General features: G+C 31.8%; 1 protein-coding gene across 3 annotated transcripts in view; it reads left to right on the forward strand.

The window, feature by feature from the left end:
- The window catches only part of LOC134696212 (glycine receptor subunit alpha-2-like), a 42,433-nt gene extending 20,044 nt beyond the window's left edge, over positions 1–22,389 (forward strand). For all 3 annotated transcript variants that reach the window (XM_063557881.1, XM_063557882.1, XM_063557884.1), the window contains exons 2-10: positions 6,735–6,857; positions 7,406–7,438; positions 8,085–8,149; positions 11,272–11,339; positions 15,481–15,707; positions 17,459–17,541; positions 18,190–18,321; positions 18,917–19,308; positions 19,940–22,389. In XM_063557881.1, coding sequence (XP_063413951.1) covers positions 6,735–6,857; positions 7,406–7,438; positions 8,085–8,149; positions 11,272–11,339; positions 15,481–15,707; positions 17,459–17,541; positions 18,190–18,321; positions 18,917–19,308; positions 19,940–20,080 — 1,264 coding nt within the window. In that variant the 3' untranslated portion in view covers positions 20,081–22,389. The remainder of the gene's footprint in view (positions 1–6,734; positions 6,858–7,405; positions 7,439–8,084; positions 8,150–11,271; positions 11,340–15,480; positions 15,708–17,458; positions 17,542–18,189; positions 18,322–18,916; positions 19,309–19,939) is intronic.
- Positions 22,390–24,435: the final 2,046 nt, after the last annotated feature.

Consider the following 24,435-nt stretch of genomic DNA (forward strand, 5'->3'; position numbering starts at 1 on the left):
TTAAACAGCTAAGACCTTTTATGGAACACAGTGTTTTGTGACAAACAAACTTTCAAGGGAAATGGAATATTTTAAAGGACACGTTTAAACTGGAAAAATTAGACTGGTGAAATAGGTTCTTGACTAGCAATTATTTACACCCAATGAACTTATCTTTATTGCAATCAGCTCAGAAAACCAACTCTAACTTTAAGAGTTATACTGGTTTTTACAAGGATTGTCTTTAAGAGCACATTTTGTTTAATTGTTTGCTTCAAGGTAGAATAATTCCCTTTTTTTTTTACATGTTTGCGTATAAAAATATTATTTTGATTATATGTGAGACAAATTTAATAAATAGACAACCTAAAACATCGCCTACTTTCTGTGTTAGCTTCTACAAATAAATGTGTGTTATCTGTTCAAAAGCTTGAAGTATTTTGCGCTGTATAGCTATATTTCAAGATGAAACACATCTCCTCCCCTTTCAAAGTTCATAGATGGGGGGACAATGAATGATAGGTATAGTAGCATTCTATTTCAAAAGCTTTAATTATATGTTAAATTGATTGATAAGTATATTGGAAGTTATATTATAAGTCTGATCATAATTGGAAACACATTCAATTATGATGTTATTGATATGTCATAACAATATGGTTACTGACATATGTCATACTATCTCGTGATTGCCATTTGTTAAAAAAATAAACATCTGTTTAATTTTTAAAATCGCTGATGAAATCAAAAATTGATAAAACAGCCTTGATGTGACCTACTGATACAATTTGTAATGCGTTTTTGTTGTCGAGCCTGCAACTGGTTACAGAAAGCTCGACATATGGATAGTGATCCGGCAGCGGCTACGGCGGCGGTGTTAGCTAACTTCTTAAAAGCTTTATATTTTAGAAGGTAGAAGACCTGGATTCTTCATACTGTGTATATAGATGCCTCATGTTACGAACTTTCCGTCAGTCACATGTCCAATGTTCCATGGTTCAGTGACTACTTGAAAAAAGTTAAGATTGTTTGTAATGTTGATTTCTCTCTTATTATAAGTAATCGGATAACTATATTTGGTCAGTGCGTACCCGTGCAAGGTCCTCGTGCCCATCAGACAGTTTTCACTTGACCTCGACCTCATTTCATGGATCAGTGAACAAGGTTAAGTTTTGGTGGTCAAGTCCATATCTCAAGTACTATAAACAATAGGTATAGTATATTCGGTTTATGGAAGGACTATAAGGTGTACATGTTCAACTGGCAGGTGTCACTTGACCTTGATCTCATTTTCATGGTTCAGTGGTTATAGTTAAGTTTATGTTTTGGTCTGTTTTTCTCATACTTTATGCAATAGGTCTACTATGTTTGGTGTATGGAATGATTGTAAGGTGTACATGTCTAACTGACAGGTGTCATCTGACCTTGATCTCATTTTCATGGTTCAGTGGTCACATTAATTTTTTTAGTTTTGGTCTATTTTTCTATACTTTATGGATTGAGTCAACTATATTTGGTGTATGTAAATATTTTATTATCTTTATGTCTGTTACGCAGGTTTAATTTGACCTTGACCTCATTTTCACGGTCCATTGCTAAGTGTTAAGTGTTTGTGTTTTGGTCTGTTTTTCTTAATTTATAAGCAATAAGTCAACTATCTTTGTTGTATTTAAGAATTGTTAGCTGTACATGTCTGCCTGGTATGGTTCATCTGACCTTGACCTCATTTTAATAGTTCATTGATCAATGTTTCGTTTTCTTGGTTAATGTTGAGTTTATGTGACAGTTGTAACTATAAATCTTTATATTTAGGTCTTTCAACATAATATCAATGATTAGTAAAGAAGGCGAGACATTTCAGCGTGTGCACTCTTTATATTGATTTTTTACTTAATTAAGGTTATATCTCGTCTCTCTATCTTTAATATATATCATCTGTAATAAGTTTTTGTTAGGACTATAAATTGTCCACTCTGTTTTATGAACTATGAACATCAAAATTGTTTTCTTCTTAAGTCAATATTTCTTCAATTATACTAAATACCTTTTGTGTTAATATATCATTTAAATTACGTCATTTCAATTGATTTTTTATGATGTGTCTTTTTTAAGTTGTGATATTATACTATTGTTTCAGATAAGGGCGAATGTTTGTACCTATTATAATGTTAAGACCCAATGCATTGGTTTGTACCTGTCCTCAGTCAGGAATCTGAAACTATTATTCAGTAGTTGTCGTTTGTTGCAAATTGATGTGGTTCATTTGTGTTTTCCGTTTTTTGTATAGATAAGACCGTTGGCTTTCCCGTTTGAAATCCTTTACACATTTCAATTGTAGGGCGCTGTATCCCTTGCTGTTGAGTGCGAGACAAGGCTCCGTACTATGACCTTTAATGGTTTACTTTCACAAAGTGTTACTCGGATGAAAGAGTTGTCTCATTGCCACTCATAACACATCTTCTAATATCTATTGCAATGAAAGATTTATAAATCACATCGATATAATTATATACATATAAATAAAAGGAAATGTGGGGAGTATGCATTAGAACAGCACAAAGATCTGTAAAGATAAGATGTGTTTCGTTCCTTAAAGTCAGAAATCATAAACGGAGTCTTCCTATTTATCTAACTTTAGAATAAAGTATTTTCATTTAGCCAACTTTTTAATATTTTTTAATTATTGGGTTGTTTGTTTAGTAATAATAATATATCTTTCTAAAATTTGACTAAATTTGTTCCTGTATGATTTTATATTATTGCAAAGCTTGGTGTTAAAGCGTAAATCTCACCAAAACAAAGGTTCTGATATTAAACAAAGCAGGCAAACATATTTGTGAAAAATTTACTTATGAAAATATCTTGATTGATAATGTTAATAATTATGAATATCTTGGTTTGCACTTTAGTGCATCAAGGTTATTTGCATATGCTCAGAATATACTGTATAAAAAGTCTAAAGTTTAAACAAAGCTATTGTAAGATACTCTGTGAAATATTTATAAAAAAAAAAGGAAATCATCACTTTTCAAACAAACCCGATTTCATATTCTACACAGGTAAAATTTTGTCGTTTAGTAAACTATTTCGTCGGTTTGTATAAAATCTTCCGATTAGGAATACCAAGACAGCTCTGTAATATATAAACACCTAATCTAACACTTGGTACATATGATGTTAGTATCAACAATAAAACTATTCAATTAGCGCTAGAGAGTAATCGCAGTTACTGACAACTAGCTAAAGACGAAAACAATTAATAATTGAAAAAAACTCATGCATCAGAGACTAAAATCAGCTAAAACACATCCCAGGGATCTAGTATTTTAACGATATGAAAAAATGATTTGTGCAATGCCAAAAAATAAACGTATCGACAGGTAGAAGGATAGTAAGCAGCGACTTCTTTAGAAATAAAAATTAACATGTGGGTATCTGTATACGTCTAGCTTGACAAGAAAATACAATCTAGTAATATTTTAATTTGCTAATTCTTGTTTTAGGTATTCATGAAAAAAATCCACGAATCTTGGAATTTTATCTGAGCTAGGGCGATTTCTATTATATTATGATATGATTATTCCATTTTGAATTACTGGTATCGCTTGGAAAATCTTGATTCCAGATGTTCTCCTCTAAAAAGACGCTTATGAAACATCACAGAATCTTTCTCATTAAAAAAACATCTTATTATGTCTTATGAAGTCAATTCTTGAAATGATCCCAGACATCAATCAAATATCTTTACCATTACCAAAAATCGATAGCTTCAAAGCTTATATGAAAAAAAATCATATTTTATAGACTTGTGGAACACTTACGTACTGAATTGGTAAAGTATTCAGATGGTAAACTTAGAACTTATGTTACATCTAAATCAGTTTTTTGGAAGAGAAAAATATCTTTCCATTATAGGGAATTTTGAACAAAGACCAAGCCTAACAAAGCTCAGCATTTCATAAAAGTGCAACTGATATTTTTCTATCCAATTTAAATTTCAATCAACGGTTAAAAACTTGAAAATACTTTCTAATGGTTTACATTACATTAACTAAATGTCAGTTGCACATTTTAACATGCTTTTCTAAAAAATACTACAGAAAATTTAATCTAGGTATAATTTTCTGTCTTATTTTTCACCTGTCATTCAACCCAAACTCTAATTGAAAAACGCTTTCTTCTTGATAATCTTTGATCTCTTCTATCCATTTTTTGTTTTACCTGTACTATCTATAATTTTAAGAAATTGGATAAATGATAATGAACCTTATAAACAGTGTTTGTCATATGAATGAACCTTGCAGTTTCGATTGCATTTGTTTTATTAAGACTTATCTTCGCTCGTCTATTATTACCCTCTAACTCGTCTTCCTTACCATATCTTCGCTCGTCTATGATTACACTCTGACTCGTCTACCTAACCATTGGCAGATTTAGCTGGAACTTGTGTGGATTTTAACCCTTTCACATGTCACTAATAATGTCTTAATCTGCCAAGGGTAGGGAGTGTTTGTCATATCGTCACATTTGGGCATGTCACAGATATTAGACTTGTCTGTCATGGTTGGAGAAGAGGGGGTTTCATTGTTACCTTTATGCACACGTTATAAATTCTGGTTTCATCAACCAAGGGCTTATTTGGCACAACTTTTTGGAATGTTGGATCCTCAATGCTCTTCAATTGTACTGGTTAGGCTTTATAAATATTTAGATATGAGCGTCACTGGTGAATTTTGTGTGGACGAAAAGCGCGTTTGGCGTACTAAATTATAATCCTGGTACCTTTGATAACTATTAGGACTGGGTCGATGTTTCTGCCCCTGCTTGCGAAGATGATATCTCCTTTCATATCAACTAAAAACTAACTAAATTTCAATTATTCATAAAAAAGAGGATGTGGTATGATTGCCAATGATACAAATCTCCACAAGAGACCTTGTGGCACAAAAAATAACAACTATAGCTCAGCATATGGCATTCAACAATGAACAAAGCCTACACCGCATAGTCAGCTATAAAAATCCCCGAAATGACAAATGTAAATAATTCAAACGAGAAAACTAACGGTATAATTTATGTACAAACATGAACGTTAAACAAATATGTAACACATCATCAAACGACAAACTACTGAATTACAACCTCCTGATGTGGGACATAAAGTAAGAACTATATGTCATCATCTGGCATTCAACAATGAGCAAAGTCCACACCGCATCGTAAGCTAAAAAAATCCATTTTCTATGTTGAGTGGACCGTGAAATTTGGGTCAAAAGTCTAATCTTGGCTTTCAAATTAGAAAAATCATCTCATCAGGAACATGTGTACTAAGTTTCAAATAGGTTAGAGTTCAGCTTCGTCAAAAACTGCCTTAAACTATAATCTGAGGCGGGACAGACGGACGAACGAACGGACGGACGAACAAACAGACGGACGGGCGAACGAACGAACGAACGGACACACAGACCAGAAAACATGATGCCCCTCTACTATCGCAGGTGGGGCATAAAAATAAACGTAAAACAAATTTGTAGCACATCATCAAGCGACAAACAACTGAATTACAGGCTCCTGACTTGGGACAATATAAGAATGTGGCAAGATTAAACATGTTGGGGGATTCCAACCCTCCCTCTAACCTGCGATATTGATTTAACATTACAACATAAGAACTAACTATAAAAATCAGTTGGAAAAAACTTCTCAGATGGTTACAAGACGAAATACATGTACATATGCAAAAACACAGAGGAGACGTGCTTGAAGGCCGTACTTTAACCTATAATGGTTTACTTTTTAAATTGTTATTTGGATGGAGAGTTGTCTCATTGGCACTCACACCACATCTTCCTATATCTATTGGAATTCACATGAATTTCACCTCAAACAAGCTTATATGTGAAACTCTCGTGAAACTCATGATCAGATAAATTAGTTTAACGTGAATTTCACATAAATTTTTAAAATAAAGTAATTCAAATAACATCTTAATTTTCAAATTAAACTAATACCATGAAAAATACCATTTCTTTTATTTTGAACATTTATTGTTATTAATGTTCTGCACATCCATAATGAGTCAAAGGTTAGAAAATGTCTTTGGAAAGTTGCACCTTTTTTGAAACATAGGAAAACACAAAAGTTAAGATTAAAGTAATCAAAGAAACAATGAAATACAGAACCAATGAAATCATTAATTTATGATAGGAAAATGTCACCCAGTTTTAAAATAGTGTTTGCAGTATATTTTCAAATCTTATTAAACCTGTTCACAACAAAAGTATCGCACCGATTAATCACAATATACAATACCGGGTACTTCTGGTAATTTATTTTGGTAAATAAAAACCTTCTGCATTCACCTTTCGCACTACTTTCCTACTTCAAATAAATGGTTGACACCAATGTAATTTAAAAATAGTTCCGGTACAACTCGATTATTATTAGGGCTTATAGTAAAATCCTGAAGTGGGCGTTCTTTTGCTATAGTTCGTTCTCCCTTTATCAATAGCTATATTGACCAACATATTGATACATGACATATATATAAATATTTGAGTATGATGTCAATTGGAGACAGGTTAAAAAAAATTACCTTATCGATATATCACTATATTAATTGATATTTATTCATTAACTTTATAAATATGATAGTTTGTACAACAATGTCGTGGTAGCTTCAAAAAGAAAAAGGTCACATTGGTTTTTCCTGTTTACTGTACTATTCAGATATCATAATTTTTGTCCATTTGCAGAAATAACATGACAGAGGCAGGAATGTTGTGCAAAATGAACATTTTACTAATAGCTTGTATCCTGAACTGCCTGAGTTTCTCCAGATATTTTGTTATGGGATTGAATCAAACAAACGTTCAAAGGTAGGTTTGACAGATTATGTATATCAGTATGTTGGACTGTAAAAATATATTTATATTTCCAGATCTTAGTCCAAATTTAATGATGATATTAACTGTACCAAATTTATTGCAAAAGTCATTAATTTCAACAGTTAAAGTCAAAATGCTTTAATCCAAAATTGTTATATAATTTGACGAAATTCAATAAAAATTTTCAATATTCGATAGATATTTTATGTATATTTAGTTTGAAAACAAATGATACAACTTGTACTTTTTTTTTCATTTACCAACAGATTTGTATTGTAAACAGTAAACAGAAACATATGGTTTGCCTTTTTTCTAACCAGGCGCAAGCTAGCAGCCACTCGCTAGCAGCCTCTACGCTAGTATTTTTTGTAAATTGAAATTTTTTACGCGGACAGTACTTAATTCTTAAATCCACAAAACTTTGTTTGCACTGGATGTGCTTTGCTTTACCCGCACATTAATTGCATGCCAGGTGAGTTTAGTTTGACTAAAATAAAAATATTAGTATCTTTTAATGTTTATATCTTTATTTTTTACAGAGTAAATACAGCCGATAATGATACAATGATCAGGTAATAATATAAATCTCCTTGTGTATTATAAAATAATATCAATATGTGAAGACGACGTCATTGATCTTTTTTTTAATTATAAATGACTCTGTTCTTTTTTTTCTAAATATGTTTTTTTTAATAATTTGCGTTCCAAAATTAAGATTGTTTGAAAATTGACATATATAAGTATTGTTTTATAGTGATTCATTGTGTATATGTTTTTAATTGCGTATGTATTACAAAAGGGCAATATGAAAATTATTTAGTCAAAAGATCATAAACAAGCCGATTCCTCCCGCCAAACAGGGGAGACAATGTCCTTGAAAGCAAATGCCCCATATTGATGACCAGAAAGTAGTGTCCTTATAGGTAATTAGTATGTTTCAAATTGGGGTACACAGAAATTCCCATTCTGTTGATTTCGTGAAAACTGCAGAGTCACTACTATATGTCTCAATAGTTTCAAATCGGCAAAACGTATCTATAATTAATATTTGAAAACTAAAAATGTGAAACAGTGAAGGAGACTCAAAGAGAATTCAAAAAGGAAAAAAGAGTTGTTACTGACACTTTTACATCATGTAATAACTAAGGAGAAAGATATATATGACTTTTTTCATTCGTCTAAAAGAAGAATATATTTGTGTTCTTATCTGATTTACAGAGAGAATATCCTAGAGAACATTTTATCGAAATATGACAAAAGATTTCCACCGCTTTACAATAAAGGTTAGTTTACAATATTTACTTAATAACAGATAGTCTGTTTTATAATATTTGTATTTACCCGTTTTATTGTTAAAATGTATATGTACTCATGCGTTTGATGGCGAATGATAACTAACCTACCTAATGCAATTTCAGATTTGGGTGCAATTCCGTAGTTTTTAGTACATGACAATAATTATCAAAGGTACCAGGATTATAATCTAGTATGCCAGATTTTATAAGACTCATCATTGACGCTCATTTCAAAGTATTTATAAAACCAAACAAGTACAAAGTTGAAGAGCATTGAGGATCCAAATTCCAAAAAGTTGTGCCAAATACGGCTTAGGTAATCTATGCCTGGGATAAGAAAATCCTTAGTTTTTTCAAAAAAAACTCAACGTTTTGTAAACAGGAAATTTAAACAAGACAAGACGAATTTTATTTTGAAATTATAAATTTCCTCTTCATAAGGGACCGGTCAATATTTATTGGGGGGTTGGGACCGGTGCAAAACATAGTAGGACACACATTTATTTGTACTTATTTTTTTTATACGACTTCTACTTATTTGATTTTCAGCACTAATAGGACAGCAATATTTTTATGGCATGTGTATGAATGTAGAATACAGGTTCATTTCAGTCATTTAAGCCTTTTAAGGATATAATTAAGGAATAAAAAAGTTAAAATTTTCTGTTCGGACTATATTTTAAATTATTTTGACCTTATAGAATACCAAGTAGTTTAATTGTTTGGTGTATTGCTGTTAAATTTATGGATTTAATTAATAGGTAAGAAATTTTTTTTTTTTTTAGTAATGGCTAAATTTACAGAGTCAACTTTATTTTTTTTTATAACTTTTTCAAATCAACTTGGATTTTCATAAAACTCAACAGCTATATCAATTATATATTGATCTTACAGAAAGCCAGTTTGTTTGGTACTTTGGTGTATTGCTGTCATTCTTATGGATTTTAAAAATAGGTAAAAAAAAAGCTGGAACTTTAAGTTTTTGCTGAATCTAGAAAGTCATCTTTAAAAAATTTTATAACTTTTTTAAATCAACTTTGATTTTCATAAATTTCTAAAGTTTTCATTTATATATTGATATTACAGACCGCCAGATTGATTGGTAGTTTGGTGAATTGCTGTCATTCTTATGGATTTAATAAAAAAAAAGTTTAAGAAAGCTCATCTTTAAATATTTTTATAACTTTTTCAAATCAAATTAGATCGATAAAAAAAATGCTAGTGTGAACGGGGTCTAATTCATAGATGAGATAGGACATATACTTATTTAGTAGATTTTTCGTATAGGACAGAAACATTTTTTGGTATATACAGAGGGTAGGACAGAAACTTTTTGTAAGGGAGAAATATGAATAGCAACGGTCCCAACCCCCAAATAAATATTGACCGGTCCCTAAGCAGCAATTTACCAACTTCACCTCCATATGGATTTAAATTTTTCAACTTTCTCGGTATTCAAAAGCTTGCAACTGCTACTCAGACTTTATTAGCACCACCTGTCTTATTGGCAATCATACCACATTTTCTTTTTTATATTGTTGATAAATATTCCGTATCAACTTCAAAATATTACATGACAGTCTTAGTAGGGCGAAAGACACCAAAGGGACACATAAACTGTTAGTTCAAAATAAACTGTCAAAGCCATGGCTTAATAAGAAAAAGGACAAACAGCCAAACAATAAATAGATAATAAAATTCAATATATAAAACTTAAGACTGGGCACCATGGTCCCCACCTATAACTAAAGGTGATCTTAGGTACACCAGATGGTACGCAGATATATGTTTCGAATGTATAAATTCTAGATACTGAAGTTGTTAATCATCTTAATATCATGTTACAATATTCTTTTTTTTACTTTCGGCGTAGTTCGGTACTTCATCTCTCCATTGTGTTATTGTGATATGGTGATATTTCTTATTCTTGTCTTTCAACTTTGCTCATTTGCTTTGTCGATAGAGTGTCTACATTTAATTTTCATTTTTTTTTACTTCATTGCCACAATTATTTTTACATTTTTACCTAATACATCTGTTTGGCTTTTTTTGCTCAGACATTGTTGTAAATTTGATAATTTTTATTCGACTGTCATACAAATGAACAAATAAGAGGTTTATCTAGCTAAAGGACCAGATTCAGGGCATTATTTTCTACATAAACGAAATACCTGGACCAAGTCCGGAATAGAACATTTTTATGTCCATTCGTTTGATTTTTTGGACTTTTTGCCATTTGTTAAGGGACTTTCCGGTCTGATTTTGCTTTGGAGAATCGATATTTTTTTTTTTTTTTTTTAACTTTTTTGTAGACCGCTGTTAGTCTTTTATCGTTATTGTTGTCAATGTCACTGGCTGTTTTTATTCGGATTTTAATTTTTTTATTGCTTTCTTAATGTTGGTGGTTCCATCCACTCAGTTTGTGTGTAACGACTTGCTTTTCAATCAAACCTCATCGGATACACCAATTTGATAAAAATTGTTATAATTGCATTAAGTTTTTTCGTCCTCTGTTTGTACCATTATTTTTAAACATATGTTACTTCTTGAAATTGTCTGAAAAGATTTACCTATTTTAGAGTTTGGTTAAAAAAAAAACATCGTATCCTTCTTGAAAAACAGAATTAAAAACAATTAAAGAATTAGAGATGGTACGGGCTTTTCAAACTCATAAGTCGAAAATAAACTGACAACGCCATAGGAAAAAACGAAAGACCAAAAGATAAATAAAAGTCTACAAAATACAACATAGAAACGAAAGACTGTGAAAAACGAAACCCACTAAAACCGGGGGTGATCTTATGTGCTACGGAAGGGTAAGCCAATCATGCTCCGTATGTGACATCCGTCGTGTTGATCATGTTAGTTACAACCCGGATAAAAATTTAGCTGATCACATTTAGGGAAAGGCGACGGGATAGTATTGATAACAATTAGAACATATTCGTCTTCATCTGTGAAACTGGTATGTTATAACTGTCGACCAACTTAATTGTCATGGCGCTGTAACGTTTTTTAATGGCTGCCTTGAAATTCTTCGTTTAATATCTTCTTTTTATTAGCAGAACCAAGAATAATTGATTGAACTGTTTTCATTTTATTGCTTTTAGCACAACCAGTAGAAGTTAAAGTCCAAATCTATGTTGTTGGAATCTTTGGAATTGATGAAGCGCAGATGGTATGTCATTTTGATATATTTACATGGACGAGGTAATCCCTGGTGTAAAGTTTATTCGAAACTAAAAGTAGTTAAATATTTTCCAATATTCTCACGAGAGTAGTATACCTTTTTCAATTTACTGTAGCATAACATAGGAATGGATATATTCAAGATCCAATAATTATGTCAATAAACATCAATAAGCAAAATGCTTTATCACGAGTTAAATACTAGAATGTTTTGCCCGAAATACTACAAAGGTAATATTTGAAAACGTAAAAAACAATAGTTTTCAATATGTGTCATGATAATGAATAAAAAAAAATACCACTAGTAAAAGTTGTCCACTCAATTTCCCGATCGTTAATGTTATACCTAATCTTGTAGCCAGGCTGTAATATTTATCACGACGGGGGCCACACGTGAGGCAGGATCTGCTGACCTTCCGAAGCACCTGAGATCACTCGCAATTTTTGGGTGGGGTTCGTGTTTGCTCAGTCTTCAGTTTTCGATGTTGTGTCTTGGGAACTATTATTTATCTGTTTGTCTTTTGTTCTCCATTTAAGCAATGGCGTTGTCAGATTATTTTCGATTTTTTAGTTTGACCGTTCCTTTTGTATCTTTCGCCCCTTTTTTATCGTGGCTATTTTCTGCACTTTTGTTCAGGTTGTTGTTTCTTTGTCACGTTCCTCTTTCTTTTTTTTTCAATTCCATTTGAATTTTTAAAAGGCTATACATATAAATGTCATTAGCATCATATATGCATAAGGGAGTTCCTAGTTGAATGCTACTAAATACATGTGACAAGAACTGATGCCAACATAAGGAAATAGTCAGTTACTATATTCTATGCTATGGTGCTAGTGTTACTAGATGACCTCTTAAACGATATAGTGTTATTTAAGAACAGAATGTCTGATAGAACTCGTCATAATGATATATCAATTATTCTTTTATAACGTTTTTCGCCTTCTTGTATACAAATTATATTCCACCCTTCTACCAATTCAGCTTCCTGTATGAGCTTATAAGTTAAACATACGAAATCGTCTTCAATTCTTGTGAAAATTGAGAAAACAATATGTAGTAAAAGTATTTTAATGTTTACATAAAGTGAGGTACGCATATTCAATATTTATTCAAAAGATTCTAGAAATTTTGAAGGCTTCAATATTGAAAATAGAAAAATTAAATACGGATAACATACCCAGAATATGATGTTAATAAATAGCAAAATTTCAGCACATGGATATTTAGAGAATATTAACATCAAATGTGTACATACAAAATGAGGTCAACATTTTTATTGTTTATTTCATATATTATAGAAAATTTGTGGCAATAGATAAAAGAGGGACGAAAGATACCAAAGGGACAGTCAAACTCATAAATCTAAAACAAACTGACAACGCCATGGCTAAAAATGAAAAAGACAAACAGAAAAACAATAGTACACATGACACAACATAGAAAACTAAAGAATAAACAACACGAACCCCACCAAAAACTAGGGGTGATCTCAGGTGCTCTGGAATAGTAAGCAGATCCTGCTCCACATGCAGCACCCGTCGTGTTGCTTATGTGATTACAAATCCGGTAAATAGTCTAATTCGGTAGGTCAAATTCATGAAAGGAGAGGGGATTGTAGTTACGACGTAAGGAACATATCCGATATCATTTGTGAAATGGTTATTCCATAACGATCAACCAACTCGTGATGGCGTCCGGAAAATTAACGAAGGGATGATTTCAACTTCACCATTTGAAACTCTTGATTTAATAGCTTCCTTGTGAGCAGTAACCCTCTATCAAGAAAATCATGATAGGAAATGCAAGCACGGGAATATCGTATCAATTGAGAGATATAGAATCATATTCAAAACAGTGTGGTCCTGGCCATTGATTGACGACCTAAATTATCCCGTTGACTGGGACAGATTAGGTGAACGTTTGTTTGTAACGACCATTGCTCACTTCTTACTTATTATAGAATTTAAACTGTGGGGTCACCAAAGGTTCTTAATGCCTTTAATAATAAAATAATTCGAAAAATTATTCAGGAATAACCTTTATGTTTTGATTAATAATATTGATATAAATCAACACATCCTATTATTCCGGATTCTTTCTTCGAATTGCTTTTTTTAGGTGTTGAGAACCTTTGGTGACCCCACAGATTCAGTGTCTTTAACAAGTACATAGTAAGCAGTGATTGTTACCGACAAACGTTCACCTAATCTGTCCCAGTCAATGGGATAATTTAGGTCGTCAATCAATGCCCAGGACCACACTGTTTTGAATATGATTCTATACCCCGTATGCAGGTGCTGCTGGAATGTTGCTACTTAGAAATGGAAAGTTCACAATTGGAAAGCTGAAATTATCTCTTTTGTCGTAAAGTTTTGTCTTCAACCGACCCTCATTGTCAATTTCTAGATGTAAGTCAAGATATGAAGCTGACTTAACTGTATCTGTAGTATCCTTTATCTCCAATTCGATGGGATAGATGCGTTCCACATAGTCACCAAATTTTGAATTGTTTAGTGAAAGAATGTCATCTATATAGCGGAAAGTAGAGTTAAAGGATATAGCTAACTTCTTATCTTTCTTCCTAAGAAGTTCCTGCATGAAGTAGATGAGGCGGGAAATTTTTCATACATAGCGGGTTCATTGTTTACCCTCCCACATTTAACAAGCCGTTACAGTATTGACACTTCCCGCAGCCTGGTTTCAAAACGGCTTTTTGTTGTTATCAAAATAACATTAAAAAAACATATAGGGAAAACGTTAATGTCTATTCGTTTCAACAAACAAATATGATGTTATAATGATAACATTATTACGAACCACTTTTGTTTCTTGAATTTATAGCCATTAAGTAAAATAAAATGCTTTAAATAAAGAGCATAACAACCTAATGTCACCATGATACACATAAAATTTTATATTTCAATACAAATGACTTTTTTAATTAATATACTAAAAACTGTTAAAAATTCCCTTAATTGTCATTAAAATAAATAATTCAGAAAGTCAATAAAAAAAGCAATTACAATCCGTGATTCAAACAATGTTGCTCCGATACTAAATATCCCGCTACTTAGCCACATCTCTTAATCTATTGTTTTTTTAGGGAGTACGATGAAACTCAGTTTTTAATGACTTGCAAAATATGACGAAATTTCTATTGGGTTTTAAATATTTATTTTACTTTTATTTTTGCTTTCTCTCTGATACAATGATTTAATTGCGACTGTCATACAATTGAAATATTTAGCGCTACATTTCTACATTGGAAAATGCCTGTACCTTGTCATGAATATGACATTTGATTAGAGACTTTCTGTTTTGAATTTTCCTCAGAGTTAAGTATTTTTGTATTTTTACTTTTTGTTTGCCGTAAGAAACATGATGCAAATATAATAAATTATGTACATGAATGCATACGTTAGTGCAAAATATTGTGTGTATGTTTAGCATGACTGTTGTTCATAATAGATTAAGCAAAAACACTTTCACCCTAATTTTCAATTTCGATCAAATATTTCAATCAAATATATCAATGATGACATTTTCGAAATACGCGGTGAACATTGCGGCCCTTTGATGACCAAAATTCCTAATGATATCAAAATAAAGAGGATCGGCTTGTTTCTATTTTCGAGTAGGAACTTAATAACCTTGGTTCCAATAATTTACATTCATATTTAGTTTAAGTCGAAATAATTTAAGGTTATTATATAAAAGCAACAGTTGTATACTGGTATTCAAAAGTAATAAATCGATTGAAAATCATTGAGAGAAAACAAATCCGGGTTACAAACTAAAACTGAGGGAAATACATCCACTCAACTATAAGAGTAATACAATGGAACAACACCAAAACTGAGGTGCAACGAAAACAAATGCCAACATACATAGAAACAAACTAATTGATAACATCTGCCATATTACAGAATACAAACTTTGCCATTACTTTGCATTCATTACTTAGATTATCTGAGCGTCACTAATGAGTCTAATGTAGACCAAACGCGCGTATGGTGTACTTAATTATAATCCTGGTACCTTTAATAACTATTAATATTATATCTTCGTCTTAACAAAACGATGAAGTGATTTACCTCTTATTACTGGTAGCTAAAATATTAATTTGTAGAAATATTCCATGAGTATGTACCTCCGACAACAATGGACTGATTCCAGGCTGAAATATGATGCGCCAGCGGGTTTAACTAAGATAGAGCTGGACAATGAAATCAAAAAGGAAATATGGGTACCAGACTTATCTTTTATGACGGATATGGATACTAAAGTTCATCAAGTAACACTGCCTAATAAAATGATGTTTTTATATCCAGATGGATTTGTGTCATACAGTACGAGGTAAATACGTTATTCACGCTTATATAAATAATGTATGCATAGACAGATTTAGCGTGAATAACTTCTGTCATAGAATTCCGCTGTTTTAATCCAAATTGACGCCTCATTAACTTATAAAATACAAAACAGCAAAAGTGTGTGTGTGTGAAGATATATAAGTATATTTGATATGAGTGCCAATGATGCAACTCTTCATCGAAGTCACACTTTGTAAAAATAAACTATTTTAGGTCAAAGAACGGTCTTCAACTCGGAGACTTAGCTCACAACAAACAGCAATATAAAAAGGGTCAAACAAAATTCCAGTGTTAAACCATTCCAACGGAAAAAACTAACGGTCTTAACTATTTGAAGTAAAACGAGAAACACTTAAGAACCACATCAACAAACGACAACCACTGAACATTGGGACGTTTGTTTTGCAATATGAAATGATGCGCCATACACCATATCCTTTTCAATCATACAAGGTGAGTAATAAGCACTTTTGTGTTAATATGGGTTATCATCTATATGGTTATATTGATAAATGAAATGTTTACAAAATCAAGGTGTTTGAAATACTAAATACGTCAGACACGCGAAGCAATGAATGTGGTTTTTAAATTTTATAGATGCTTTTGTTCTATTTTGTCATTTGATTTATGACTTTCCGTTTTGAATTTTCCTCGGAGTTCATTAGTTTTATGATGTTACTTTCTACCCCAAGAAAAGATTTCAATAGCTGTATGTGGTTAAACCAGTCGGAGTTAACAAAGTTTGTTCTTAACTTGTGTTACCGTTTTTAAAACCTGTTATATTTTCGAACATCACTGAGGAGTCATTCATAGACGGACTGCGCGTCTCTCGTACATAATTATAAGCCTGCTATCCATGCTGAGTTTATTTACTATTGAGGCAATTAACTTTTGTATTGAGAGGAGTACCAACGATAATGTACGCAATTTAAAACAAAATATACGTTTATGTATTATATCCATGACAGTTTTGCGCCTGTAGCACTCTCTATAGTGGAAACCACTCTGATGTATAATTTATAATCACTTGCTTATTTCAAACATATACATCTTATATTCAAATCAAAACGTGTTCGAATCATTGTTAACAGCATCTTATGAATAACAATTCATACCACAAGTATATGATTACTTTTTCTTTCAGAGTTACTGGCAGGTTTACTTGTTTTATGCAGTGATTACTTTTTCTTTCAGAATTACTGGAACATTTACTTGTTTTTTACAGTGATTACTTTTTCTATATTTACTTGTTTTATGCAGTGATTACTTTTTCTTTCAGAGTTACTGGACCTTTTACTTGTTTTACGCAGTGATTACTTTTTGTCTTTCAGAATTACTGGAACATTTATTTGTTTTATGCAGTGATTACTTTTCTTTCAGAGTAACAGGAACATTTACTTGTTTTATTCAGTGATTACTTTTTCTTTCAGAGTAATTGGAACATTTACCTGTTGTATGCAGTGATTACTTTTTCTTTCAGAGTTACAGGAGCATTTACTTGTTTTATGCAGTGATTACTTTTTTCTTTCAGAGTTACTGGAACATTTACTTGTTTTATGCAGTAATTACTTTTTCTTTTAAAGAGTTACTGGAACATTTACTTGTTTTATGCAGTGTTTACTTTTTTCTTTCTGAGTTACTGGAACATTTACGTATGTTATGCAGTGATTCCTTTTTCTTTCTTAATTACTGGAACATTTACCTGTTTTATGCAGTGATTACTTTTCCTTTCAGAGTTACAGGAACATTTACTTGTTTTATGCAGTTACATAATTTTCCATTTGATGATCAATCATGTGTGTTTGAGATGGAAAGCTGTAAGTTCTAGAAAGTTATTTTTTATGTGTTTTGTCATTTATTTTTGCTATGTGATTAGGGACTTTTCCAATTTGATTTTCCTCTGAGTTCAATACTTTTGTGATTTTACTTTTTATGGTCATAGCTAGTCCTAGTGTTTTCAAAGGGAAATCGTCGTACGCTTCAGTCACATTATTACTAATCTATTCAGTCTAATTTATTACTTCTGAACATCTGTTCAATGTTTTTTATTCATTTTCCCAAAAAATAAATATGTGTGAAAGATCCTCTTACATCATAAACTAATAGACTTCAACAACCGTACAAATGGTATAGGAATTTCAACTGTACTTTTTGTATTACATTTTTCTAAAAAGGATTTTCTTATCCTTGTCATAGATTACCTTAGCCGTATTTGGCACATTTTTTTGAAATTTTGGATCCTCAATGCTCTTCAGCTTTTTACTTGTTTGGCTTTATAAATATTTTGATGAGCGTCACTGATGAGTCTTATGCAGACGAAACGCGCATTTGGCGTACTAAATTATAATCCTGGTACCTTTGATAAATATTAATACACTGTTAAGGTGGTACTGGTACCATAACATTAGGGTTATACGTGTTTTATTTTAGGGATATTAACCTTGGCATTTGTGTTGTCTTTCTAGATGGATTCACTGCTGCAACTGTATCCTTTAGATGGGATGAGCCTGGAATGTCTTTTAAAGATGGCATTGTTCATAGTCAGTTTGAAATTGGGGCTGCCAAAACGTACTTGTGTGACAGAGAGTATCCTTCAGGTATGTAACACGTGTTAATTAATAATGGTATTTGTGTAAAAAATAGTTATGCACGATTAACAGCATACCAACGACAAACACATTGTACAGAACATCTCTGGGGTTTTGGTAGACAGTGAACACTTAAAAGATGGTTAAGATACTAAAATCTACATTATGTAAAATGAAAACAGTTTGTCATTTCACATCAAATTCATGAAAGATTGATTTAAAAAATTCGTTTTTTGTGTCAATTAGACAGCCATTTAATTTTCCTGAGGCGCATGGATGAAAAATGAAAGAAACAAAATTTAAAACAAGTTTTGAAAACTATAGGTATAAAATGTTAAGATGAATATTAAGAACTAAGTGAAGTTTGTCATCCTTTTCTTTTACTGATATAAATACCTTTAAAAACTAGTATTTACTAAAAGGTTTCGCTCCAGATTGATGCAAAAACACTCTTTGTTCTTAGATCAAACCCATGCCTTCAACCATCAATTGGTTACTCCTTTAAAATATAATATGTGAATATTTGACCAGTTACGTTCAAAACTTATATATATGGTTTAAAATAGCATTTCTACCATATGATGAACGAATTTTTCTTTTTAAGGAAATTATACGTGTATTGGTTTGACGCTACCTTTAAAAAGACGATATGGTTTTTATATCATACAAGTGTTTGCACCATCGATGTTGATTGTTGTGTTGTCATGGGTATCTTTCTGGCTAAATATAGATGCAGCACCTGCAAGAGTTTCTCTAGGAATATTGACAGTTTTGACAATATCAACGAATGGTAATCTTAGTGTTGGTATGTCGCAACAAGTTTCTTACATCAGGGCTATAGACATTTGGAATTCCGTTTGCCTGTTCCTAGTTTTTGGTGCAATGGTGGAGTATGCATACGTTTGTGTTATTGCGCGTGTGCAACAAAGACGGAAACGTGAGCGCCTCCATTCAAATATTTCATTGAATGGTTTAGCGGATATTGAAAATGGCAAAGTAAGTTTCAACATATTTACGCATTTTAAAGAGTTTTTAATCAAATTTGATGACACACTTTAATCAAAAGGTCATTTAATATTTGATGTGGTCAATATCCATTGTGAAACATATTTGATATGTGTCGTAAAGTTGATACAAATGAATATCGAAATCAATGATCATCAATATTCATCCAATTAGATGCTACACCAGATGGAAATGAGATAGATATATATTTATACATATAACTTTAATATATTATATAAATATTATTTCCTAACATTAAGATGAGAGACAAATGAGCAGACTCAACATGCTCAAACATTCTCCTACTAAACTGAAAGAGGGGCGAAAGATACCAGAAGACTGACAGGCAAACTCATTAATCGAAAATAAACTGACAGCGCCATGGCTAAAAATGAAAAAGACAAACAGACATATACTAGTAGTAGTACACAAGAAACGACATAGAAACTAAAGACTCAGCAACCCGAACACCACCAAAATATGGGGGTGATCTCAGATGCTTTGGATTAACAGACCCTGCTCCACACGAGCACCCGTCGTGGTATGAAGATTCAAAACAAGTAATACATGAAATGTCTTAATATAAACTGCAATATAAAAATTAACATTTTTTTACTTTTAGATTACAGAAAAAGTAACTGAGCAACATCAAATAGACAAAGATAGGGAGAACGCAAGAAAGATAGACAAAATTTCTCGAATTACTTTTCCTTTAGCTTTTGTTGTTTTTAACGTTATTTATTGGGTGTATTATTTGAGCTAAAGTCTGTGAAGAAAGTATCGGCTAATAAGCGTATCCTGTGATATTTGAACGTGTCTTTACTGACACTTTCTGTTTGAACAAGAGGGATCACATCATTCTCGCCTGGATTATATGTTGAACGTTTTGCCATTGTGATGGTCTTGCACTTTGTTGTCACCCGTCTCATCAAACGATATGATCATTTATGCTAGACGTGAGGGAAAAGAGAACATCACCTGCATAAATATATATACATATTTGTTTATGGGTCAGCTGAAGGACGCCTCCGGGTGCGGGAATTTCTCGCTACATTGAAGACCTGTTCGTGACCTTCTGATGTTGTTTTTTACTATGGTCGGGTTGTTGTCTCTTTGACACATTCCCCATTTCCATTCTCAATCTTATTTTTATATATAATATTTAACACATGTGATACATAGAAAATATGACTTGAATGGATTGAATTTCTTTTAGGGGGTTGGGGACGTTATTACCGTAAATTCCATCCCGTAAAGACGGTAAAAAGGATAAATCATTGCACAATTACTCCAGTTTAAATAAAAGTTTTATAGCAGTACTTTAAGAAAAAGCTTAAGTGTCATCATCTGAACTACACGTAACTCCTGAGGAATATAATGTGTCCATTTATCAAAACTTGACATCAACATCAATAAGGATGCACCTATCATTGTGTGTGACCATATATCAAAATAAGGTTCCAATTCAATATAAAGTAGATGGGTATCGTCCACAAAGAAAAATAATCGACAGACAAAATTACAAAATTGTCAAAAATGTAATGACAATACAAGCTACACAAATGAATGATTTAATCAAAGAGGGGCGTTTGATACCAGAGGGACAGTCAATATGCATATGTTGTGTACAAGTTATTATGTTGTACAAATTATAATTTGTATTTTGACTTTGTACAAATTAAATTTGTACAAAATGTGCCTGTACAAATTACAATTTGTACAAAATTTGTCCAAAACTCACTTATAACTTGTACAACAGTTTTAAATATGACTTTTGGTGAAAATGCAATGATTCACACGATAGAATTGTAATAGACCACTTTCGAGTTCATCCGTCACCGGCAAAAACTCGTCAATTATGCACGCCTTTATGACGTCATTTACCAGATAGAGGGGGTCGCCTGTATCCCTGCACTATTTACGTTCATAAAGCGTCTCAGTGATCGTCTTTGTGCAGAATAAACTAGAAATAATGGTTGCTCTGTAGGTACTTCGTGACCATTCCCTAATGACAGCAGTGTTGATTGTCAATTTCGAGAATTCAATTTGCTGAATAATTCGTACAATATAGAATTATAGTTTTCCAACCACTCGCTCAACATTGGAAGGGAAGTGACGACGCCCCTAAACTCACAAATGACGGTGATAAAGGCGCGTATAATTGACGAGTTTGTTCCGGTGACGGATGAACTCGAAAGTGGTTTTAACTGACCACACACTAAACCTTATTAACATAATACACTGTTTATACACAACTACAAAAGGCAGGTTGATCTTCGAAATTTTTGAGAGAGAAAAAAAGTAAACAAATATAAAGGATTTTTTTTCAAATTTTTAATACATAAACGTCTTTTTTCTTAAAAAAAAAGTATCATTCAATGGTACTGCTTGATAAGTTCTTATGGTTATTTTTAAGGATTTTTTTTTTATTCAGAAACTATGCAAACGATTATATTTGTAAAATTTCATATTTTGTATCGTGAAAGATCATGTACAGCGTTTTGATGATCCTGAAAAGATCTCAAAACATTTGTTGCCCCATATTCGTTATTTCTAAAAGTCAATGAAAACAATCAAATGTTTTTTTAAAAGCAAGTATATTTGTAATTGGTACATCAAAAAATTGGATTTACATGACTTATTATTTGCTTCACTTTTGTTTGTGAAAGGATTGATAGTTTAATGACATTGGGTCTGATAATTTTATAATACTACACCAACTAGTTTTCTTATAAAATAAAATTCTGTCTATCTGGTCTGCATAATTTTTTTTTAAGCAGTTAAATACACGTTTATTCACAGCAACGGTTCCTGAGCTTCAACGCTCGCTATATAAAACAGTTAAAATGCCTGTAAAACAGGTCGTTATCGATTTGAGAGCCAAAAGATTGTTTGCAATACCTGATTCCATAAATCACTAAATCACCTGCTCAAACGAATGATAAAGAACTACTTTTGAATTTTGTAACTTAAGTGTAATTTCTGGTCATTTAGTAGCAATATAATAATGTGTATCAATGCTTTTTTCGCCAAAATCCATATGAAAAATTATTGTACAAGTTATAAGTGAATTTTTGTCCTATTTTGTACAAATTGTAAATTGTACAAGCACTTTTTGTACAAATTACAATTCGTACAAAGTCAAAATACAAATTATAATTTGTACATTATAATTTGTACAAATAATAATTTGTACAAAATGATAACTTGTACACAACACATATAAATAAACATGATTGATCTGAAAACACCGTTTATAGTATTAACCTAGTGAGTAAGTGTATATTTTATTGTATTATGCAAAAAAAGTGAAATATAAACTTTGTGCCATATTTTACAGAATAAAAATATAATTACAAGATTGCTTGTCTCTATGTGTGTTCATTTAAAGTCTTCCGTGCTGTCTGTATAGAGGTAGTTTCAATTTCTTTATGTATCACCCAAAAAAAATGTCTAAAATAACTTGTAAGCCATTGAGATTTCAGTATAACGAATGGTACTAAGTTTAAAACTAAAATTTAGCAATCAATAACTGTAATGCTGATTTTCATTTAAAAAACGTCGCACTAACTATATCACAACGAGAGCCAACGCTATTGCAAGATTTAAACAAATATATTCTAACATTGTCAGACAATACGGAATTGATTTGGTACAAAATAGGAGAAAAACACAGACACTTCTGGGTGTTTCTTTGTTTGTAATGTTCGTTCAAATGAATTATATATTTTACAAACGACGAAGGACTGCATATATATTTGTAAATTGTCAGTGTGTTGTTTTTTTGTGTGGTGTATATTTTTGTTAATAAAACTTCAAACTTCCGTTGAATTTGTTTCAATTTTTTGTAATTTGTTATATGTATTTTTAGTCCTTTTATCTATTTTGTTTCAAATTTTAACTTTGAAATGATAGCAAGGTTCATTCCGGGAGAAAACCAACGGATTGCTAAGTATACTACTGCATAAATAGAGTGTACGGTTGATATTGAGGTACTTATTCGGAGTATGGAGGGGGAGGACAGGGGTAAGGGAGAAAGGAGAAAGGGGGTAGGAGAAAGGAGAGGAAGGCTGGGAGAAAGGAGAAAAAGTTTTTCCGGTAAATTAAAAAAAATAAAATAAGGAGAAGAGAGGTAGTAGAAAGGAGAAAAGGATGGGAGAAGGGTACCCCCCCCCCCCCCTGTCCTCCCCCTCAGTATGTAGCTCGAACAAAGAATGCACACGTGTAGAAGTTAGTACAGGGAACAAAATGCTGTAATATAATAGATAATAGCCAACATGTAAACGTTCAAATACAAGTCAACAAAAGTATTAATACACAAGTTTGAACTCCAAATAATCATAAAATATACTAAATTTATGGGAAAAACTGTTGAAGTATGCAAAGAAAAAAGTCCGAGAATATATAAGTATTCAAATATCCGCATGACATTCACAACTTTAAGCAGACCATATTTAAATTGAACGTTTTAACTTCTAATATCGATTTTGAATTTTAGAACGAAAATACGATTTTTGAAATGACAAAAATTACAACTTTAAAAGATCGCGTATTAAGAAAATAACACTGTTAATATTATTCATATAGGGCAATTATTTTCTTTGTTACAGGGTACCTAATTTCGTTATATATGGAAAATACATAGCGGTGTATAGTTTCTTTTGTTGATTAGTATACAAGTGTGGACACAGATGAGTGTGGATAGTATGTTTGGATGTTTGACAGTGTCTTATGACAAAAAGACTTCTATGTTTTTCCTATATGGTGTTAATAACTGTGTTGCACTGTGACAACCGATCTGAGCATTAGGAGTGTTATTTTTTTAATATTTTTTTATATTCAATACTGACATGGGGAGACAGTAATTACATTAGTTATGATAGAACATGTTCTACATCTTTGGTTTTGGATACATTTTGAAGCTGGGAGAGCAACACATAACAGGTTAATTTGTTCACGGTTTTTTTTCTAAATGGGAGATGATATCTAGATTTTTGATTAGTATATAATAAGAGCAGACTTGTTTCTTATCTAGACTTGTTACATTTAAAAAAAAAAACACTTTCCAAACACTTTGTCACTCGAATACCTAATGAAAGTTATTCAAGAAACTGGTAA

This window comes from Mytilus trossulus, chromosome 14 (assembly GCF_036588685.1).
Source record: "Mytilus trossulus isolate FHL-02 chromosome 14, PNRI_Mtr1.1.1.hap1, whole genome shotgun sequence".
Taxonomy (NCBI): domain Eukaryota; kingdom Metazoa; phylum Mollusca; class Bivalvia; order Mytilida; family Mytilidae; genus Mytilus; species Mytilus trossulus.